This window comes from Macrotis lagotis, chromosome 1 (assembly GCF_037893015.1).
Source record: "Macrotis lagotis isolate mMagLag1 chromosome 1, bilby.v1.9.chrom.fasta, whole genome shotgun sequence".
Classification (NCBI taxonomy): Eukaryota; Metazoa; Chordata; class Mammalia; order Peramelemorphia; family Peramelidae; genus Macrotis; species Macrotis lagotis.
In genome coordinates, this window is record NC_133658.1 from 85,076,325 (window position 1) to 85,098,814 (window position 22,490).

At 39.1% G+C, this 22,490-nt stretch overlaps 1 protein-coding gene across 3 annotated transcripts in view; it reads right to left on the reverse strand.

Annotated features, from left to right (window-relative positions):
- Nucleotides 1-22,490, reverse strand: part of CDYL2 (chromodomain Y like 2) — a 220,833-nt gene that overhangs the window by 36,210 nt on the left and 162,133 nt on the right. For all 3 annotated transcript variants that reach the window (XM_074203887.1, XM_074203896.1, XM_074203879.1), the window contains 2 exons: nt 13,457-13,674; nt 5,287-5,459 (listed from right to left, as the gene is read on the reverse strand). In XM_074203887.1, coding sequence (XP_074059988.1) covers nt 5,287-5,459; nt 13,457-13,674 — 391 coding nt within the window. The remainder of the gene's footprint in view (nt 1-5,286; nt 5,460-13,456; nt 13,675-22,490) is intronic.

A 22,490-nucleotide genomic window follows, 5' to 3' on the forward strand; every position in this document is an offset into this window, starting at 1 on the left:
ACTTTCCTTTCAATAGTTCTTACAATAACTCATTCATAATCGTCCACCTATGTGACCTGGCCATTTCCTGATAGTTTCACTAGATGGAATCCTTTTCATATGCTGGGTGGATTTTCCATTTCACCTCATAGCCCAAGGATGTCAAGGCAGCATGAGGACTGTCCACTTAGTATCTCTCAATCCTTCCCTTTGATCAACACATTTTTATCCCTTACAATTCAAATGGCATCTTTTGTTTCCAAGTTATTCTTCCAAGTTCCTCACTTTTTTATATAAATTACAGTCAGTCTGCTCGCACTCACCAAAATCTTTGCATTTGCCCTCTGTGTGATACTTGTTTTAATAGTTATCTAGTCCTGAAAAGTTAATTATTCATATTCTTTTATTTATGATGCATTGAGATGGCAAAGAAAGATGGAGTGCTGCTCCACATGAATGGAAACAGGAGGATCTCAGTTCAAATCCTGTTTCAAACACTAACTGTGAGACCCAAGTCAAGTCACTTAAATTTCTGCTTGCCTCAATTTCCTCATCTGTAAAACAGGAATAATAGCATCTAGTTAAAATTTGCTTTTCTCAGTTTCTTCATCTGTAAAACAGGATAATAGCATCTACTTAACTGTTTACCTCAGTTTCCTCATCTATAAAATGGGGAATAAGAATAGTAGAATGTTGATGATAAAATGTTCATGAAGTTTTGAAAACCTGAAAGCAATATATAAATAATAATTATTATTGTTATCTATCAATTCTATTACTAGATTACAATATTACTTTATGCCAAAAATACCAAGAAAGAGAAAACAAATGCAAAATTTACATTTTATACAAAAAAATTTATACAAAATTATTTATATAAAAAAACAGAACTTTTTGTAATGGAAAGGAACTGGAAACTTATGGGGCGCCCATCAATCAGGGAATGGTTGACATAATTATGGCATATGAATGTAATGGAATATCATTATGCTATAAAAAATTACAAGTGGATAGTTTCAAAGAAATTAAAGACAACTCTTGTGGAGTGTAGAGTGATTCTTTTTTTTGAATAAAATATTCATGCACAGAAGTGGGTGAGGCTTCTGTGCTATCTTTAAGCCTTTGACATATCTAACTCCTTTTTAGTGATCCATTTTCCTCAATATATTTTTTTCATCTTCATCTATTTCCATCATTGCACAGAAGCAAGGTGAAATGGGAAAATCATTGGCTCTAAGGTTGAAGAACTTGGCTTCAAATCCTATTTGATTCTCTTGCTTAGCCTACATGTGATTTGAGGCAAGTCACTTAATTTCTTGGGTTTCATTTTACCCATCTGGAAATAAAAGGGTTGCACTAGAAAGCCCTTGAGATCTCTTCCAACCCTAAGTTGATAATGCTGTTATCTGATCCAATTTTCTATGTTTATTTAATTTGAAAGCTCTTACTGAATTCCTCACTAAATTTCTTTTCCTCTCCATCCTTTGTATTGGATTATGGGTGAACCCTCTGCAATTAATTCCAGTAGTCTTTTTTGCTAATACTCATCTTGAGCTTTTCAATATAAGATGAGTGAATGGCCACTGAAATTTTTCTTAATATCTTTAGGCATATGATAAAACCATTAAAAAAACTCAATTCTACCATTTCTTCTATGCACTTTTTTAAGGAAAACCCTACACCATCTTTTTTCTTGCCTGCAACTTCCACTTTTCTTTTGGTTTCACTTAGTGATACTGATGTGATTTTGTTCCTCCATTTTACTGCACATTTGTTGGTTATTGGACACATTTAGAGTAATAATAGTCAAATTTAAGTCTGTAGGAAGTATAAAAACCATGTGATTCTTAGTATTCTACAACCCATTTCTTGTCATCCTATCTCTGTCACTGGAGGTGGCACACGCCAAAGAACCATTTTGTATTTTTTGTTTCTGAGGCTGCATGGCCAAAATTTCATCACCAAGTGCCTAGTCAGCTGGTGATGAGGATCTTGGTACTTAAATAAACTGAACACCATCAAGTCAACTCATTTGCAAAGAAATATAGATTATTAATAAGAAATGACAAAATGCTCAAAACACTTGAGAAATTTAAAATTGAAACAACTCAAGAGATTCACCTTATAGAACCCAAATTGGGAAAGATGGTAAAAAATGGAAATACTCAGTTATGAAGTGCATCGGGAGATAGTTATACTTACAATTAAGTCATGAATTGATCTAATCATTCCGGCAAAAAATTATGCGATGTTATTCAATAAAAGTTACTAATCTATACATAGACTTCTCCATTTTTTGATTCCCCCTAGCTCTCATACTCACTATTTTTTCCCTTCCACTTAAGTCTAAACCCTTTGCCGTCTAACTTCTCATCATTCAACTGAAATTGCTCTCTCTAAAGTTATCAATGATCTCTTAATTGCCAAAAGTAATGGCTTTTTCTCAATGGCCACCCTTCTTGACTTCTCTGCAGACTATAACAGTTTGGATTATCTTCTTCAGGACACTGTTCTCTAGGTCCGCACAATACTTCTCTCTCCCAGTTCCTCTCCCAACTTCTTTGACTACTCTTCAGAATTATAATCATGTTCAATACACATTTATTGAACGCTTACAGTGTGTGCCAGACACTGAATCACTGGAGACATAAATAAGAAAAAGAAAGGCAATCCCCATCCTCAAGGAGTTGACAGGCTAAAAGTCAGTACCCAAAAGAAGGTAGGGTAGCTACCAGATACTATTTGCCAAGCAAAGTAGCTGATGGAAGCTAAAGAACTTAGTAGGAAAGCTCTGAGCTTTCTTTAAAGGAAGGCTTTGGAAAGACTTTATTGTGCTACTCTCTTGTCTTCCAATCAGAGGAGAGAAGAATCTGAGGATGCTAAAAAGGTCCTAAATATCAAGGCTCCATTAATCTCAGTTTCTTTTGCTTGAGTCCAAGACTATCCTCCCCAAGCATCTGTCCCGGGAACTCTCTTCTCCCTTTATATGATCTAATCAAGATGAGAATCTCATCACCTTCAAGAATCCAATTATTGGGGTGGCTAGGTGGCAGTGGATAAAGCACCGGCCCTGGAGTCAGGAGTACCTGGGTTCAAATCCAGTCTCAAACACTTAATAATTACCTAGCTGTGTGGCCTTGGGCAAGCCACTTAACCCCATTTGCCTTTCAAAAACCTAAAAAAAAGAATCCAATTATCATATATTTATAGATGCATCTCAGAATTAATTATCTAGCCCTAACTTTTCTCTTGACCTCCAGTCTCAAGCAACTGCCTATTTAACATCTTAAACTGGACTTCTCATAGACATCTCAAACTGAGCATGTCTAGAATATAACTCATTATTCCCAAAAGAAGCCTCCTCTTCCTACCTTCCCTTTTACCAAGAGGTACCAACATCTTCCTAGTCAACAAAGCTTACAACCTGGGTTTCATTCTCAACTATTCTTTTGACTTTACCCTACACATTCAATCAGTTGCCATGTCTTATTGTTTTTATTTTAACACCTCCTAAATACACCAACATCTCCTCCCTTATAGCCACCACTCTGATATCACCTAATACCTGAACTTCAGGCCCACTGGGTTAAATAATGTGTCCCACATTTATATAGGAAGCAAATAATAGAGTAGGGTTCAAACCAAAGTGACCTTTACTTATATGTCTTTTATTACTCAGTACATCAAAATTTACTTAAGAGTATTCTTTAGAATGACTAGAGGCTATATATATAATACAAAGATTGATTACAAGAACTAAGGATGTTTAGTCTGAGAAAGAAAAATATATGAGGACCACATGACAGTTGTCAATCGATCAGAAAAAAAAAATTTAACTGACCTGGGGCTAGGAAATTAAATACAAAGAATCTGAAGGGCTCTCAAGCATGAGAAAGAATTGATTTATTTTGTTTGAACCCAGTGGAATGAACTAGGAATGATGGATAGAAATTACAAAAAGACTGATTTGGGCTCATATTAAGTAATAATCTTCAAAAAATAGAAATGGATTCTAGGTTCTGGGTGATCAAGTCTTTAAGTTTTAGGCAAGGGCTTGGTCTAGATGAGCATTAAGATATCTTCTAATTTAAGAGTTTATAATTCCTTTCTTCTTTCTCTTTTCTCCTGGTTGAAGAAAAAGAAAAAAAAAGTTTCTATTTTCCCCTCTCTCAATTGTATGGAAACTTCCATTGGAAGGTTAGAATGGGGGTCCAGCGAGACTATGTCAAATGAGAAAACTTCAGGACCACTTTTCTAAGAGAATGGATTTTGTCAGAAGCACTAAACCAATAAAGATATGGAGACAAAGCCTCCAAAGGCAGGAAACATAGAAACACAGAAAAGGGGGAATCCCACAATCATCAGAATTTCCCTGCCTCTCCTGAATCTAATAAATCAGGACCAAGTATTACTCAGAACCTGATGCTCTTCATACCTGAACTCTGAAGAGAATTGGTCTATGTCGTAACACCCCAGGGGCTGCAGTTACCCAGGCTGTCCCACTAGCCCTGGTCCTGATCAGTAGAACAAATAAATACAAGGGAACTCTTTACAAAGCCTCTGCATTGTGCACAGGGCTGAACTTGGCCAAACAATCTTATTTAGCACATTTACACTAGGATTTCAACTCTGCATAATAGATCAGAGATCACCATTTGATCTAGATCATAATGAACTGTGTGATAAAAGGTCATAATCTGAAGATGACCACCTTGGCCTTAGGTCTAATTAATTTAGGCTGAAACACAGCTTCCTGTTGTCTTTTGGAACACACAGCAACTGCTCCTACTTTCCTGTTTCACAGGAGGCAGTCGAACAGGTTCTTCCAGGTCCCTGAACCTCCCAGGGTCAAGCAGAGAGGCAGTTATGAATCAGAGCTACCACATCTTTGGGGTATCTCTGATTAACAAAACACACAAGAGGATTTCCACAAGGTCAAGATCTGTCCCTGGGGAAATTAAAGCCATCATCCATTTGGGAAACAAACAAACAAATAAATAAAAATACAGTCTTTTTATTTTTATCTGCAAAGAAGAATTTTAAGTGGATGAGCAGAGGGACAGGAATAGATACACAAATGAGCATTTCAGTCTGGTAATGGACTGAGATTTATACAGAGGGAAAGAAAAAAAAGAAAGAAAAAAAAAAAGGAAACCAGCCTCCAAGCCCCCTCCTATGGCAATGTGGTGCTCTGTGTCCCCTTAAACTCTCACCCAAACATACTAGTCAGGTGCCCCCTGAGCCCCGGTCAATCAGAGGCTGTCCTTGGGCCCAGGGCAGACAGCGCTCAGGGTCAGTGTGGGTCACCTTATAGCTTCTGCAATCCTGGTACTCTCCTTTCTTCTGTCGCTGGACAACCTGCCAAGTAAGTAGGAATAATCTAAGCCGCTACAGAACACGCTTCCAACCGCGCTGAGAAGCAAGAGTTTGCTGTCGTCGGTGGACGCGTTGCACAACGCTCTCCGCACTTCCTTCATAATCTGTGTACAGAGAAGAGTAAACAATGGGACATGCTTAGCACAGCTGCAAGCCATCTCGCAAAGGGAGGGATTGGGGCCCGCCTGGAGGCCAAGGCCTCCTGGAGCTGGGGGAGTGGGATGGGGTGTGTTTCTCTGCTGTGATTACTGCCCTTGTTTCAACTGTATTTAAATCAATAAGCATGATTAGATAATTCTTCTGTGCCAGGGACTTTGCTTTTGGTAAGGGGGTACAAAAACAAAAACAAAACCATCCCTGCCCTCCTGGAGCTTACATTCTACTCATGGAGCCCAAACCTTCCTAGACAATTAAATAGAAAACATACACAAATACAGTTACTTTTGGTGGGTGAGAACATTCACCACTGGGGGAAGGGGGAAAGGCTCTTGAAGAAAGTCACTTGAGTTAAGGCTTGAAGGGTTCTAGAGGTCCCAAGAGGTGGAGGTAAGAAGGGAAGAGGTCCTAGAGGAAGGCCTGTACAAAGGTATGGAGATGGGAGAGGGGATGAGGGGGCCATACTTCTAAAGGGCTTTAAATGCCAAAAAGAAGATTCATTGCTCAGTCTCAAGCAGTCACAGCTACCATCTAACACTGGAAGATGGGGACCAGAAAGGTTTAAATGGCAAAATGGTCACATATTAGGTCAAGTTGTCCCACGTTCTAAACCTTCCCCAGCCCTTCTGCTTTCTGAGCTGTATTATTTCAATGGAAATATCCCAAGTCCAGAGGTCTCTTCTTCAGTATAAACTCTCTAGAACAGGAGTAGGGCATGTGCCAAGGGCCATGTGAATAAATATTCCATAACATCCTTCATAGGCCACACAAAATATCAGCTTAAAAATGATTCTGCCATATTTGGTCAAACATTTAATTAATTTACCCCTAAAAGATTTATTTTCTAGAATTTCAAATCCCACCTGTGGTTGCTTTGGCAGACCCAATGATTTCATGGACCTTAGGTCAGATATTCCCTGCCTCTGCTCTAGAAGATAAAAACAGGTAAGAATTGTTCTTTGCATGAAGGACCCCAAGTTATGCGACAGAACCCTGAGATTGAAGGTTTCTATTTATTTTTTGAAAACTAAGAATTAAATCTCAGACATAAGCCCTGTCCAGGTTCAGTGGAATTTATCATGCAACGGAATACAACTAAGGCTATTCAATAATAATGTCAAACTGGTCAAAGATTGGTTCATTTTATAGGGCTAGGGGTAATGGCAGGAACAGAAATATTTGCCATACATAAAAAATTAGTTTATCAGTAGTTTGAATTATTGTAGCCAGTATTAAAAATCCACAAAATTAGTAATTGATCACCTGCTACATCCAGGGCTCTGTGTCATAACATTTAGACTTGTATAAAGTAGAGTTGATTCCCTTTAGAAATAGCAAATTCTCCATCACTCCATCCAGTAGGGGCTAAATAACAAAACACTCACTGGGGATCTAATAATAATGTTTGTTCTTCATTCTCAAAGAAGACCATGACATCAAGGAGTTGATGCCATAACAAGCACATAAATTGGATTTGAGTGAGGGGAGCTAAGTCACCAGTCTCATTTTCTCCTCCACCAGAGTCATCTGGCTCCAGTGGCCAGATATGAATCAGGATGACTGAAGATGGCCCTGGATGTAAGTCAATCAGGATTAAGTGACTTGTCTAAGGTCACACAGCTAGTAAAAGTTTGAGGCTGAATTTGAACTCCTGTCCTTCTGATTCCAAAGCTAGTGGTTTGGACTAAAGATGGTCCCTACTTATAATAACTCATTGCAGGCAAAGGGGAGAAAACATCCATTTAACTAAAATGGATTAGAACTGGATTAGAACTTCTAGACAGGTGAAGAAGAGGACCATTTGCCTACAGCTTCCTTTACAGACTTCCAAAGCAACAGTTGAGGGGGTGGGAGAGGAGGAGACAGACAAGAGGGAAGAGAATTAGAACAAGGCTCTTTGCTGAACCCTGGCATTACTCAGCCATTCTGCCAAGGAAAATTGGAATTTCAAGCATGTGCCAGTGATTTTCTCTAAATAAGGATGACAAATCTATGAACTTCTCTCTCCTTAGAGGCTTCATAGGATTATGAATAAATATTATTCCAATTCTCCTTAGATTAAATGTGAAATCTTCACATAACTAAAGTCTCCACGTGGAATGGGAAATCTGACTTTTCTATTTATGAGGTTAGATTAGGTGAGGACTTTGCTCACATCTTCCACATAGACCTCACAAGAGTCTTTGGGCTTTCCCATTTGCCTTGAGACCCTATCAGCATGAGGAGAGAGGAGAAGGTTGGGGGAGGAAGCCCAAATCCACTCTCTTTTTCTGACCAAAGCTAGTAGTTGAAAGTTGGCTGGGTTTTTTTTTTATTTTGTTTTGCTTTATGGGGGGAGTGGGATCAATATAGCAAGAAGTTTGAATGCTTAAGAAACCAAGTCACATATGAGACAACTAATTCATGACCTCATTGGCTGAGAGTACCTTACCTGAGGATAAAGGAAGAAGAGAATCTTTTTTTCCCCTGGGTTAATAAAGGTTTGCTCTTTGGACATTTATGAACTTGAATAAGAAAACCAGACTCATTCATAACCATTTTTTTTATTGACTTCCATGGAATTCTGAGCTGGCTGAAAACCAGAGCTTGCAAACCGTAAAGTTACTGTAAAAATTTGAAGTGGTACTGCTGTTATCATTCAGTCATGCTGTAACTAGCCAGTGATTCAAGCTAATGAAAATATGGTCTATTAAAAGTTTTGGGGAAACAACGTGGCATAATTTTTTTTAACATTTCCATGTGGTTAATGTGCCTCTGAAAGAAAGTCAGAAATGAGTCCTAATGAATATAGTGAAAAAGAAGATTCTTCTTCCCCAACGCTCCACCATCTGCTCCACAGTCTGCCTCAAAATTGTTTGCTGGATGGTGGGGACAGGAGTCTGGCCAGCTTCACAAATCTGGGGTATGGGAAGCCAATGCCCTTCCAAGGGGCCCAGGGGGCAGGGCTAGGGTCTACAGCTAAGGAAAACACAGCCTGAGGCCAACTGGACCAATTCCAACAACTGATGACTCCAGGGAGCTATCCTTACTCATGATTTCAGTTGGAACTTGGAGGGAATCTCAGACAGGAAGGAAGATGAAACTGCACGGGTGTGAAAGTCCTCCCTCTTTACTAATATCTCCTTATCCCTTATCTTCTGACCCTTCCTCTCTGGTCAGCTACAGCAAACACAGTTCTGGGAATGTCAACCCCAGTCCTATGCAGAGTGTCCAAAAAAAAGTCTTATTGCAATTTTATGCTATTAAAATTTAATAAAATTATTAAAGCTTAAAAACCATACTAAGACTTTTGGGATACTATATTTTATTGGGGAAAAAATGGTCCATTTGTGTCTCTAATGCTGATCATAGAGTTTTTGTACACTGTGTGTTTTTAATAAATTTCTGCTGGAGATAATTGAATAATCCCATAGAACATTTAGCTTTCCATGGGGTCATATTCTTACCTGGGAAAGGTGAAAATAAATAACTATTGTACCCTATATGTTAGAAAGCTCACACTTGGTACTTTTTACAGTGAAGAATATGCATGCTGGCTTCATTTATCAGCTCAAACATTTTCCATGACTCCCTACTGCCTTCCATATAGGGCACAAACTTCCTCTATATGGCTTTCAAGTCATTCCACAATCTAGCATCTAATATTTCCCTTTTCAACACTAATGTCATTGTATATCCCTTTTAAAACTCTCTACTTGGACAGCTAGGTGGCAGAGTGGATAGTATTGAGCCAGGAAGACTTGAGTTCAAATCCTACCTCAGACACATACTAGTTGTGTGACCCTGGGCAAGTCAATTCACTTCTGCTTGCCTCAGTTTCCTCAGTTGTAAAAATGGAGATAATAACATCACATACCTGATAAGGTTGTGAGAACCACGTGAGATAATATTTGCAAAGTGCTTAGCACTTTATTATTATTCTCTTCCCCTTCTCTCTAGATAAACTGAATAAATCTCTTCCCTTTAATGCTCTTGATGAGCTCCACCTCTTTAACTTTGCTGGTGCACTTGTTTGTCTAAAATGCCTTCTTTCCTCTATTTTTGCACATTAAACTCCTGTCTATTCTTTATAGACTTCAAAATGCTATCTCTTTCAAGAAACCTTCCTTGATTACTCCTATCAAACAAAAACATTTTCCTCTTGAGAGTCCACATATTTCCTTGTTTGGTAATCTTTAACACTGAGGTGAGGTTCTGTTTCCTGGTTGATACAGACAACAACAATAACAATAATAAGGACATACTTGCAGATTTGCAAGTACTTTAAATGTATTATCTCATTTGGCCCTCTCTATTATCTTGTGAATTAAGTGCTGTGATTATCCCTCATTTTGTAGATAAGTAAACTGAAGCAAATAGAAGTGACTTGCTCAGGGTCACCCATCTAGTAAGCTTCTGAGCAGAATCTGAACTCAGGTCTTTCTGATTCCAAGTCCAGTGATTTACTTACTGTACCACTCTACCTAGAAGTAGATGACAGAACCAGGTTATCTAACCACCTCTCCCCACCAAAAGAAAAAAATAACCACCACCGACAACAATATTCTTTCCATTCTCCTATTTTGAACTGAGCCCAACTGAATTGAATTGCTAAGACTCAGAATGTAAGGCACCTGGAGAACATGTAGCTTAGTGCCCTTACTTGATTAATGAGCAGACTTAGTCTAGGGAGATGAAGCAATTTTTAAAGGCCACAAAGATCCCAAATCAATCCAGCAAAAATAACTTGTAAAAATGAGATGAATCTTGATTAGTCATTTAAATGTCCATTGACTGGATTTTGTTCCCCATCCCCAGGAATGGCTCTGGATGACTTAGAGTTCCAACAAATTTCTGTCAGCTTAAGGCCACCAAGCTAAATTGGTACCAAGAACGGTAAATGAATGGAAAGTCCTGGAAGGAGAACTGAGTTGAGAGAGAAGCATAATTCCTAGTTATTCAAAATTGTGCCTTTTTCTCAGAAAACTTACTCTGGCTAGAAGGCTGAAAATTTGTTAGACCACTCCACAAATGAAATCAGATACCTATCTATAACAAAAACTACCTTAAAATAACTCAGTATCTTTCAATAATGAACCTAAAAATGAAAGCCAAGGGAGCCTGGGATATGCTTTGGCAGAGGGGTGAGGGCACATGGATGCACTTTGGGGTAGGGAGTGGGAGTTGTCAGAAATTGGATTAAATTAATATAACTATAATTTGATTGAAGAACAATCAAAAGAAGCCCTACACAAATGCTGAGGATTTTAACCTTGAGTTCCATGTTCTATCTACTGGAAATGAGGCACCATAGTGGCTGAACCAAAAGGAGAACCTTCCTTCATCTTCTAGGTCTTGATTAGGAATTGTAATGCTCAGAGGAACAAGGAAGGTTTCAGGTGATTCCTTACCCCACCTCTTTACCTTTCCAATAAAAGAAAAGAGTTCTATGAAAGGAGGTCAAGGCTACATTCCAAGAGTAGAATTGGGTCAAGAAATAGAGTAGTTCTCTTTTTTAACCTTTTCTAGAAAGAAAAAAACAAAACAAAACAAAAACAAACATGATTCATACTGGAACACTGGTTACAGAGAAGACTAGGAATGGTCACAAATAAGGTCAAAGAGAGTTTCATACTGTTGCTATTATATAGACTAGCATTACTTCTAAGAGAACTTGAAGAAGAGTTAAATGAGACTCGCATTTAGAAGATCCTTATAAAGAAGAATAGATCTAGGGATAATAGAATCAGAATTATAGAATGTTGAAGCTGGAAGGAATTCTAGAAAGCATCCAATCTATTTTTGTCCTTTTTGAACTGAAGATCAGACAATGAAGGTGACTTGGCAACAGTCTGATAACTAGCTCAAATCTAGATCTTCTGATAATATTTCATGTCTCCTTATGCTATTCAAAGTTTCTTCTCTATTACATTGTGCTTCAAGGATAGGGTAATTTGAAAATACTTAAAGAGGTCTTGAGTTGCCAGAAGGAAGAGTAAATCTCAGCTCTGTAAAGATATAGGATGGGAGGTAGGATGGGAGTCCATCTGAGTGAAATTGTGTCCAGACAAATGGTGGTATTTATTAGTAGTAGCCAAGACAGTAGATCCTGGGATACTCTTTCTTCCCAATTTATAAAGAGAATATTTGGAAGAAGGGCTATAAGAAAGTAGATTTCTCCCCTGAACATAGAAGAGAAGAAAATACAAAGGAAAAAAATTGGGATCAGAAACTATAGGAAACATAGAAACTTATCATTGTCAACTTGGAAGGTGGGAGTGGGTTTCTAGTGGATTTCCCGAGGGGCTCTCCTTGGTCCTGTTCTGTTCAACACTTTTATTAATGATTTAGATGAAGGAATGTTTGCCAGGAAACTTGGAGAGATAGTTAAGGACACTGGATGATGGAGTCAGGATTCAAAATGATTTTGACAATCTAGAACAACAGACCAAATCTAATAAGATTATTAATCACATTAATTGGGATAAATGTAAAGTCTGAAATGAATATAACATATAATTGTACATATACAAGATGGCAGAGGAGAAGGGGATAGCCAGACAAAAAAGGTTGTAACTTCAGTTCAATGAGAGGCAACAGATAATGAAGAAGGCTGATGTAATCTCAGTCTTCATTTGGAGAGATATTTGTGTTCAGAATGGGCTATTCAACTGAGTCACATTTTCAGCTGGAGAAAAACTGGAGACAATCTATAGACGGGAAATCAAAACAGTGAAAGACTTCAAGGTCATGACATGCAAGAATTAGTTGAAGGAACTGAGTATGCTTAGACCTTAGGACTGTGAAATCTATCTTCAAAGAATTGAATGGATGTCCTGTGGAAGAAAGACCTAGGCTGCTTGGCCACAGAAGGACAACTAATATCAATGAATGAAAGATGTTGAGAGTTATGTTTTGTTCTGATGTAAGGAAAACTTCCTAATAATTAGAACTATTCACACATGGAAGATACCTCTTCAGAAGAGTCTGCCATTTTCAGAGGATTTCGAAGACTGAATGTCTCCTAGCTGTTTATTCCAACTTATCTTGTGTATTTGTTGTATGTTGTATGTATATACAACATTTTGTCTCTCCCATTAGACTCCTGGAACTGTTTGGAAGCTGGGAGTGTCCTTTGCTTTCTTTGTATTCTTGACACTCATCACCATGCCTATCACATAGTAGTAGGAGGTTAATAAACGCTATTGATTACCGGAATGATTAGAAGGGATGTCTCCTCAGGTAAGGGCTATACTAAATATCCTCTAAAAACTTTTTCAATTCTGAATTTCTGTGATTCTATATCTATGGTGGTGAGAGCCTAAAGACCATTTTCAAGTAAGACTCAACTGAAGAAACTGAGGATGTTTAGCCTTAAAAAAGAAGAGGTTCAGGAAGAATGTGACTACGATTTTCAAGTATTTTAAAGACTGCCATGGGAAAGACAGATAAGATTTGCTTTGCTTGGTCTCCAGGAGAGGAATTTAGGAATGATAGATGGAAAAAGTCAAGAGGCTGGAGAAGAAGGACTTCCTTTGTCTTACTTTGTATCCCCAATACTTAGCATAGTGTCTGGCACATATTTTTAAACTTGCTTCTAGATTTGTCTTAAGAGGAAGGTTTAGACTTCATGTAAGGGGGAAGAGGAACAAATATCTTAACAGGACTGTCAAAGAAAGGAGCTAATGAATTCCCCATCACTGGAGGTCTTCACATGTAGGCTGGAAAACCATTGTTGGAAATGTTATGGCAGGGTTTCCTAACTGTCATTTCAGCTCTCATATGAAGGGGGGGGGATCTACAAACAAAATACAATCTCTAAATGGGTTGGTTTTTCCTTCATCCATTGTCTTGGCCCTTAGAGACACCACTTAGTGTAGCTAAGGAAAAAAGTAATTACAGTGAATTCTTGATCAAAATGAACCCAGAGTCTAGTTTATTACCCCCCTGGGACCTTCTATCTTACCTCTGGTGTCAAGGCATTGTTGTCCGAAGTCTGGCTGGACAGTAGAATATGTGTGAATCCTTCTTCCTTCCGCACCACAATATCTCGAAAGCGACAGTTGCTCTCATTTTGGCGGACACTATACCTGAGCCTCTTATCAAAGACGTAATCTTTGTCCCCTTCAATTTTCCTCTTCACAGGGCTATGCAAGTGTAGACCTCCATTGGTTAGAGTAGAACCTTTCAAATTCAAAACAAAAAAGATATGATATAGACCTACTGAATATTCATCGAGGGTTCAGGAGAGTCTAGAACAGGTGCTCTTAACCAGGGGTTCATGAATTTTTTTAAGCATAACTATATAGGTAACTATTAATAACTGTATTGTAATATAATTGGGCTTCGACATATTTCACTTTATGCCTATAAAACCACTGTTCTAAGAAGGAAACCTCAGGCTTCATTGGACTGCCAAAAGGATTTATAAACAAATAAAAAATACTTGTCACCCCTGGTCTTAATGTTATTTTTATTAATTATTTATTAATTTAGACATAGCAATGTTTGAAACTATAGGTGGAGCTCCCATCTTTATTCTGCTTGCCTGCTAAGGTCGCTAATTACCAGGGACCTTTTAGATAAGAAGTATCACAAGGGGAAAGAAAATGCAGTTATAATCTCTCTCCCCTATGATCTCTCTATTCCCCTCTGAACTCTTTATACTGGGTCCTTGAATTCAGGTTCTTCACCTGAGAAGGTGAAAGTTTCCCTGAAGATAGAATATCCGAAGAGTTATATTCTTCTTCCCTAGAATTCAGGAAAACACTGCTCTGCTCCCCTCTAAACTCTGCTCAGGTTGAAGGACAGGATGGCACACATGGTACCTCCAAGCCATGCTTCTGACAAAGGCATGGAAATGCTGCTAGAGTATTGGTCTTGTTACAGCAGGCCAGTTGGTCTCTACTGATTTGTATAGAGCACCATGCATCTCAGAAATCCAGTAAGCATGTACTGCTGATACTTAACTGCCCTCCCTCCCCCCCAGAGCCCCTTCCCCACCCTAGGAGACAATGAGCTCCTACTACTAGGTAAGCAGACTATATTTGGAGAGGTGAGGAAAGAACCCTAGTCTCCTCTAGGGATGGCATAGCTGGTGAGAATCACAAAATTGCTGGTGCTTATTGAAACTATGGTTGTTCTTGGAAGCAGTGAGAACAAATTCTCTGGCCATCTCACATCCTTGAGTGTGTGAAAGATGTTTAGATTAAAATAAACTTCCTTGCCTGAAAAGCTGTCAATGCTTACCCTATTGTCCAACAAAGAGAAATGGTGGTGGGGAACTATAAAAGGGGTGAATAGTGGAGATGGTATCACAGAATCTTAAGACTGTGAGAGCTGGAAGGGACTTTAGTGACCTAATCTATCCCATTCATTGTTCACAAGGAAAAAACTGAGACCCAGAGGGGGAAAAAGACTTTCCCAGGATTATACAAGTCTCCTTGCCAAATAATGTCACTTCAAACAGAGATGGAGAGCCCCAAATAGGCTACTCTTTCAATAGCAAGAGAAAAGTAGTTTTCATCGGCTATTTTGTACATAAAGCAAGAAAGGACCTTACATATTGGAAAGTCATGTTGCTTGTTCCACTTTGATCTGATAAATACTCAGGTGTCTCTGTCCTAAGTAGCATTATCACTTCTGTTCAAATCAGATGGGACTGAATCTTTGGTATGAGTCAGTTAGGATAGTATCCTGAAGTCTCCTTAAGACTCTATTGACTGAAGAGATGGTGATTTCTAGATCGGGAGAGGAGAGAGGGAACAGGGAACCAGAAGTCTATACTGAGAACAGAACAATTGCATGCAATGGGATATCATCCCCATGAGAAACTGACACCTTCTTCATTCCTTAGTAAAGGGATTTTTCTTTCTTTCTTTCTTTCTTTCTTTCTACCTTCCTTCCTTCCTTCCTTCCTTCCTTCCTTTCTTTCTTTCTTTCAGGTTTTGCAAGGCAATGGGGTTAAGTGGCTTGCCCAAGGCCACACGGCTAGGTAATTATTAAGTGTCTGAGGCCGGATTTGAACTCAGCTACTCCTGACTCCAAGGCCAGTGCTCTATCCACTGCACCACCTAGCTGCCTCCAGGATTTTTCTTTCTAAAATTAATTACTGGATGTCAAGAAACAATTGTGTAAGGGTGACAATGATAGAAGTAGAGGTAGTAGTAATAATAATAATGAAGAAAAAGGAAGAAGGAGGAGGAGACTAGCAATTTGGATTTCTATAGCATTTTAAGGTTTACAAACTGCCTTTCTAATAATAATCTTGTGTAAGCATTAATTCAAGCATCACCTCTTTTCTACATATGAGGAAACTGAGACTCAAAAAGGGTTAAATAGCCTGTCTAGGAAAATACAGATAAATGGAAAGAAGAAATTAAAATTCTTCTTTTAAAAAATATCAAATGTTTCTTTTAAAATCATGGCCAATTCCATTTGAAGTCAGTGGGAAAGTTGTAGCTCTTACTATGCCAAATGATCAAGGTACTATTGACTGTATTAAAGCAAAAAAGAAAAACTAGGTCAATTTACTTCTTGTGTCATTTTCATTTCTGAATTTTTGAAATGTATCTCTGAAAACACAGGTTTTTAAAAGTCCACTTGACTCTACCTAAAACCCAAATTGCTCTAATTTTCATTCTAAGACCAATAATAACCCCAATTCTAGCCTCAGTGGCTCACTGTTTCCATTAGATGGCTTGGAATGAGTGTAAACAGTCATTGTTTTCTGTTCTATCTAGAAACTCTTGAGGGTTTTTCAGTCACATACTGCTACCTTTGTGACAGTAAATTGAGGCACTTAGACAGCTGAGTGGTTCAATAGATAGACCAGTCCTGGAGTCAGGAAGACCTGAGTTCAAATTCAACCTCAGACACAATATTTTCTAGCTGTCTGACCTTGGGCAAGTCACTTAACTCTCACTGTCTCACATCCAGGGCCCTCTCCAATCATCCTATTTCATATCTGACCACTGGATCCAGAAGGCTCCAGAGGAGAAAGTGAGATAGGTGACTTTGAAAGACCCCACCCACCCAATTCACAAGTAAGTCCAGACATCACCCTCATGATAACATTGGTTTTCTTCAAGAATGAAGGATGAACAAACAAGAAATCCTTCCCTGTCACTTCTCTGAGAACCTAAGAGTTGGATCATCAGTTTGGGACTCTATTGTTCCTCTGTACATCACCCAGTTGGTCCTTTAAAAGTAAAACATATTCTTGAGGCAGTCTGTTGAGGAAAGAGGCAGCTGTGGGGAGAGTCATTTTGGAAGAAAATTCCCATTCTCAAAAGAAAATTATTCCTCTTAGGGAATAAAAAGAATGACTGTTCCTCTTCCTTCCTCCCTCCTTTCACCCTGCCCTCCACTGGCCATAGCATTTGTTTTTTGTTTTGGTTTTTTTTTTCTGCAAAGTAATGGGGTTAAACGTCTTGCCAAGGTCACATGGCTAGATAATTATTAAGTGTCTGAATCTGGATTTGAACTCAGGTCCTCCTGACTTCAGGGCCAGTGTTCAAACTACTGCACTACCTAGTTGCCCAGGCCATAGCATCTTACAATGAAACTTAGTCTCCCAATAAGAGATGCTATATGAGTCAGGGAATGGGTTCAAGGAGTGGCATGCTCAGATGGTGCCATGAAGACTCAACATGAAGTAGAGCAAGAGAAATGAGAAGTCCATGAGAAGAGAAAGGACAATCGTCAAGGTCTTATACTTTCAGAAGTGAGCTGGTTTGGCTACACACATTCTCTAAATGTATGCCTCTCTATTGGAATGCTCTATAAGAATGTCCACTTTTTTCTCCAGATTCTTGGTGTGTTTATGAGAAAGTACATCCTAGGTTTAAAGGGGAAAAGTATTTTAGTATTGTTCTGTTCGTACCATGACATCTCATAAATGCCTTTGTTTTGAACTGATTGTGGCAACTGGATGGTTGTTAAGGCTAAATACACTGGAAGAGGCTCAGGAGCTAGTTTTAGAAGAACATCTTCATAGTATACCTTGAATCAGGGGTAGGCATCCCTCAAAGGCATTCAACCTGAAAGTATGAATTATGAAGCATCCGAGAAGGGATCTACATTTATTAGTGGAACAAAAAGAGCCACTCAAAACTAAAATTTAGTTTTGATACTTCATTTCCAGAGACCTGAGCTGTTTCCTTTAGAGAGGCAGACTGTTGTGGAAGATAGCATGTTATGCTTGGCATTAGGAAAACCTGGGTTCAGATCCCACCTCTGAATGTCAGGCCTGCAATCAAGAAAATCTCAGTTCAAATTCAAGACAATGAACAGGTCATTCAACTCTGTCCCAAGCTTCTGAATTAGAAGGTTAAAGCTGGGGGATGGGAGATGTTCTCCAAGGAGTCTTCCTTTGTCTAAGTTCTGCCAGGGAGATGAAACATAGACCCCACAGAATGTCAAGGCTAAAAAAAGGATACGTGCTGCCTAGGATTCTAGCCTTCTCACTTTACAAATAGGGAAAACTAAGATCCAAAGAGACATGATTTATCCAATGTCACACAATTAGGTTTTGGACACAGTAATCGAAGCCAATTCTAAGTCCAGCATGTCCCATTTTTCTTGCTATCTGACCAAAAAGAGGGCATCTGTCCCCTCCTAGGGGAACCTGAGGAACATCCTCCTTCACAGGCCTCAATGGTTGATTTCCCAGTCTCACAGACTCATTATCCTTTAACACCAAACACAGATGAGACATCAGAAATCCACAACTCTCCTGAAATTATGTAAAATAATTCATCTCTTTCTAAGCAAAAATCACAAATAACTTATGAGAAGAAGCAAAACAGCCTAGATAGACAAGAAGCTCTGGATTCTGGTCCTACTTCTAACATATACTGACTGAAGGACCATGACTAAGTCAGTTATCTTTCAGTGTTTTATACAACTTTCTAAGACTAAGTTACAGGTGAATTATTGATCTGAATTGGAGGAGGGATTTCACACACTGTCAGTTTTTCGGTTCTCCAAACCTATGAAATCATAGATTCACTCTCATTCCATTTATATAATGGGGATATACAGCCTTATATAGGCAATCTCATAAGATCTAAGTTACAGGTTAATTATTGATCTGTATTGGTGAAGGGAGTTCACACAATGTCAGTTCTCTAAACCTATGAAATCACAGATTCACTTTCATGACAGCTATATACACACAATCTCATTTGAATCACAATATGACCTTGTGAGCTAGTTGTCATGGGTATAATTTATCTCCATTGTACTGAGGGAGAAATCAAGGGTCCCAGAGTTGAATGACCTGCTCATTGTCTTGAATTTGAACTGAGGTTTTCTTGACTGTAGGTCTGACATTCAGAGGTGGGATCTGAACCCAGGTTTTCCTAATGCCAAGCATAACATGCTATCTTCCACAACAGGCTGCCTCTCTAAAGGAAACACAATTGTTTAATTAAAAGGCTTTGAGTGATTGGAGTCAATTCATTATGATTAACCTCCAGCTTCGGTCTGGGGGAAGAGCTTCCTAATTCAAACAGCCAGCTTCACTTGCCTGCACATTCTGTCTGGATTTTATGTTCTTGCTTGTATACAGCTCATCAAATTAGGAGATTAGCTCTCAAATGACTACTTTCTCTAAGAGAAAGGCAGACGGGAAAGCCTAGGAGCATTAACTCTTTCAAGGCCCCTCACAGCAATTCCAGGCTATATGGCTAGGACGGAAAAGAGTTAAGAGATGCCTCCCTCAGTATCTAACCTGATTACTGGCCATTAGAATCAGAATTCTCTAAATCTTTCAGGGTCACTGGAAACCAGTACAAGTCTGCATAGAGTCGGGGGGAAGAGAGGAGGGGGTGCTAGGGGAGCATTTCCATTAGAGTAAGGGCCACTGAAAATGTACCCCCTCCAGTCACACTGCACCAGTTTAGAGAACCCAGTCCAGGAGTTCACACAGCCTATTTGTGATGGACCTGTGGTAGATCATTTCTAGCTTGTATTGGTCTGATCAGCCAGTCAGATACCTGCAACTTGACTCTAACATAGTGATATTGTTTTGGTCTTCTTTGATAGCAAAGGACAAGAACCAACCAACTCAGACTCTGGGCAGGATTCTAATCCTTCTCTGTCCCTTCCTTGATACTTTATTCCCTCAACTTCCATTACTGTTCTTTTCCCACTGGTGCAGTTCCTGCCAAGACCCCCATTTGGGGGTGAGGAGGAAGTGGGCCGAGCAACAACCTTTATTCCTCTCCTGACTCCTGACTATCCAGAGTTCCATATCATGTCTCAACTACAGTCTCACTCTAGACCTTCCCTCAGTGCCTGAGGCCTCCTCATCTTCAGCATCCACCTTTAACTTCAGTCTTAACATCCTGTAATATCACTCTGCCATGCCATCCCTCTTCTCCCACTGTTGAGTTCTAATCAAGGTCTCCATTTTGGAAAAGGACCTAGGCTGATCAATCTTCATTGCCCTCCAGGCCCTGCCTCTGATTCTCTGGGATTTGAATGCCATGCCCCAACAATGTGGGTACCTTTTCCCTATTTTCCCTCATCACCCTCCCACCTACCTTCAGCTTTTTATCTTCTTTTTGTGTGCTATCCTCACTCATAAGAAGGCAAGCTCCTGAAGACAGGGACTGTCTTTCTTTTGAATTGTATTTGGGACCCTGATACTGGTACATAATAAATGCTTAAGAAATACTTCTTGCCTTGCCTTCTTGGTTCTCTTCTAATGTCTTTAGCTGATTTTACTCAATCTCAGTTGGAAGAGAGTTCTGTGGTCATCGGGTCCAACCCATATATGGTCACAATCATTTTCAAAAACATCCATTGTTCCTTCTTCCTTTAATAACTGTGGGTTTCCCCACTGAGACCGTTCTCTTATTTTTCTAGGTTTTTCTCTTTAGTGGTCTCACTTAACAGTCTAGGTAAAATCAATCTTCCCTGCCTTATGTTATATTAGTCAGTTAACAAGCATTTATTAATCACTAGCTGTATTGGGGAACTGTGGTAAATGCTGATCATGCAAAATAAGGCATATAAGTACATGGTCTGTGTTCACAAATAGCTTTGACTCCCTTTAATACACTATGTCATGGAATCCAGTCAAATTGGAGTCTTCATCTTCTTTTATTTCATAACTGTCTTCATCCATTTTCTTCCTGGCCTGGCTTCCCCCCTTAGTACCTTAGTACCTCAACCCTAAAGTCTTCCCAGGATCTCTTATCCCTCAAGAACTTAGATCAGGTTCAACCTCAACCCTAGGCAAGTCACTGAACCATTGTCTCTCTCAGTTTGCTCAACTGTAAAAGGGGAATAATAATATGCCTCCTTCCCAAGACTATTGTGAAGATCAAATGAGATAATAATTGTAAAGTGCTTAGCATAGTGCCTAGAATAAAATAGGCCCTTAATAAATGTTTGTTCTCTCTATCAACCTGACCTGAGCATTTATTCGTTTTACAAGTTGTAGTATGGTGAGAGATGGACTATTGAAATCACTTCTCTTTTACCCCAATTCTTTCATCTGAGGACTTGCAGTAGAAAATGATGTGTGGTAGATGATGACAACTGAAAAAGAAAAATCAGGAAAGTATCAAAGGGTATTAGGGCCAAGAGAATGACTCTGAAGATCTGAATAAGCATATTTTGACCAGGGGAAATGACATAGAAGTACTTAAGCAGATGAGAGACCCATCTTCACTTGGCCTGAGAGCCTGATGGACCAAAAGTTCACCTAAGAGTCTTATGAATGGGCAAGTTGGTGGAAGTAGTCTTTTCTGTCAGAGGTGGAAAATGAGCTAAGAAAGGACCTTTACCAGAGGAGCCCAAATAGCCAGGGGTGTCAATGACTGGTCTTTATATGTGTGTTTTGAGACTGATGGCTGCCCAGTGAGACTCATTTCAGGATCTGTTTGCTCTTGCAATTGAGAGCTGTGCACATGGAAACGGGTACCATGCATCTATTTCCCCAGATTTCCTCAGTGGAGGCTAGGAACCAAGAAAAGTGAGAGAGTCCCTCAGATCATACTGTGAATCCTTTGGTGACTGGAGTCTGTGACACAAGACTCATAATTAGCTATTTGTGTCTTGTCTCACATCCCTTTCTATACTATAAATTCCTTTAGGCATAAAAATGTGATGCTTTTCTATTGTGCTGAGGCAATGAAGAATACTGCATTTGTGGTCAAAGGATTGGATTGAAGCCTGGCTTCCCCACTTAGTTTGTATGTGCCACTAGGAAAGTCACTCACTTTCTCTGATCTCCTGTTCCTTGTCTATAAAACAAGAAGGGTGGACCAGGCAACCATTCGAGTCCCTTCCAGCTCTTACATTATGATTTTATAGATGTGCTTGCTGAATTAAATTAAATGGAATTGGAAAGAATCTGGTCAAATTAGTTCTTTAACATAATGAAATAATAATAGTTCACTTTTTTCTTATTCTTTAACTTTCAAAATACATTTCATCACAGCAAACCCTCCCCCCAGAGATACATACAGCAAGTATCTGTTTCCTTTTTATTTTTGATTTGCATCTCTGATATTCATCACTATGAGAAGCTTCAAGTGTGAAAATTCCTTCCACCAACACAAAAGGACAACTTCCATTTTATGTATAGTCTTAGAGAATTGTGTGGGGCATTGTGGGGTTGGGATAAATGTTCTGCCCAGGGCAACAGGGAAGCTATGTGTCAGAGGCAAGGCTTGAATTCAGGCCATCCTGACTGTAATACCATCTTCTCTATCCATTATGCCTCACTGCCTAAAAGAGTAAGTTTTCCCATTTTACCCAGGAGGAAAAAAAGCTCAGACAGGTGAAGGGATTAAAATTTAAGCCTTCTTGACAGCAGGTATAATAGCACTACCTTTCAGAGGTCGTTCAATTTAAAAAATATAAAGAGGCTTGATTTTATTTAGACAAATTCATAAGTGATGGATGCCTAAGAGGTTGCAACTGATTATCTAGAGGATGGAGCCATTAGGGCTCAGTCTTATGAGAACCTGTGAGGTTCTTTC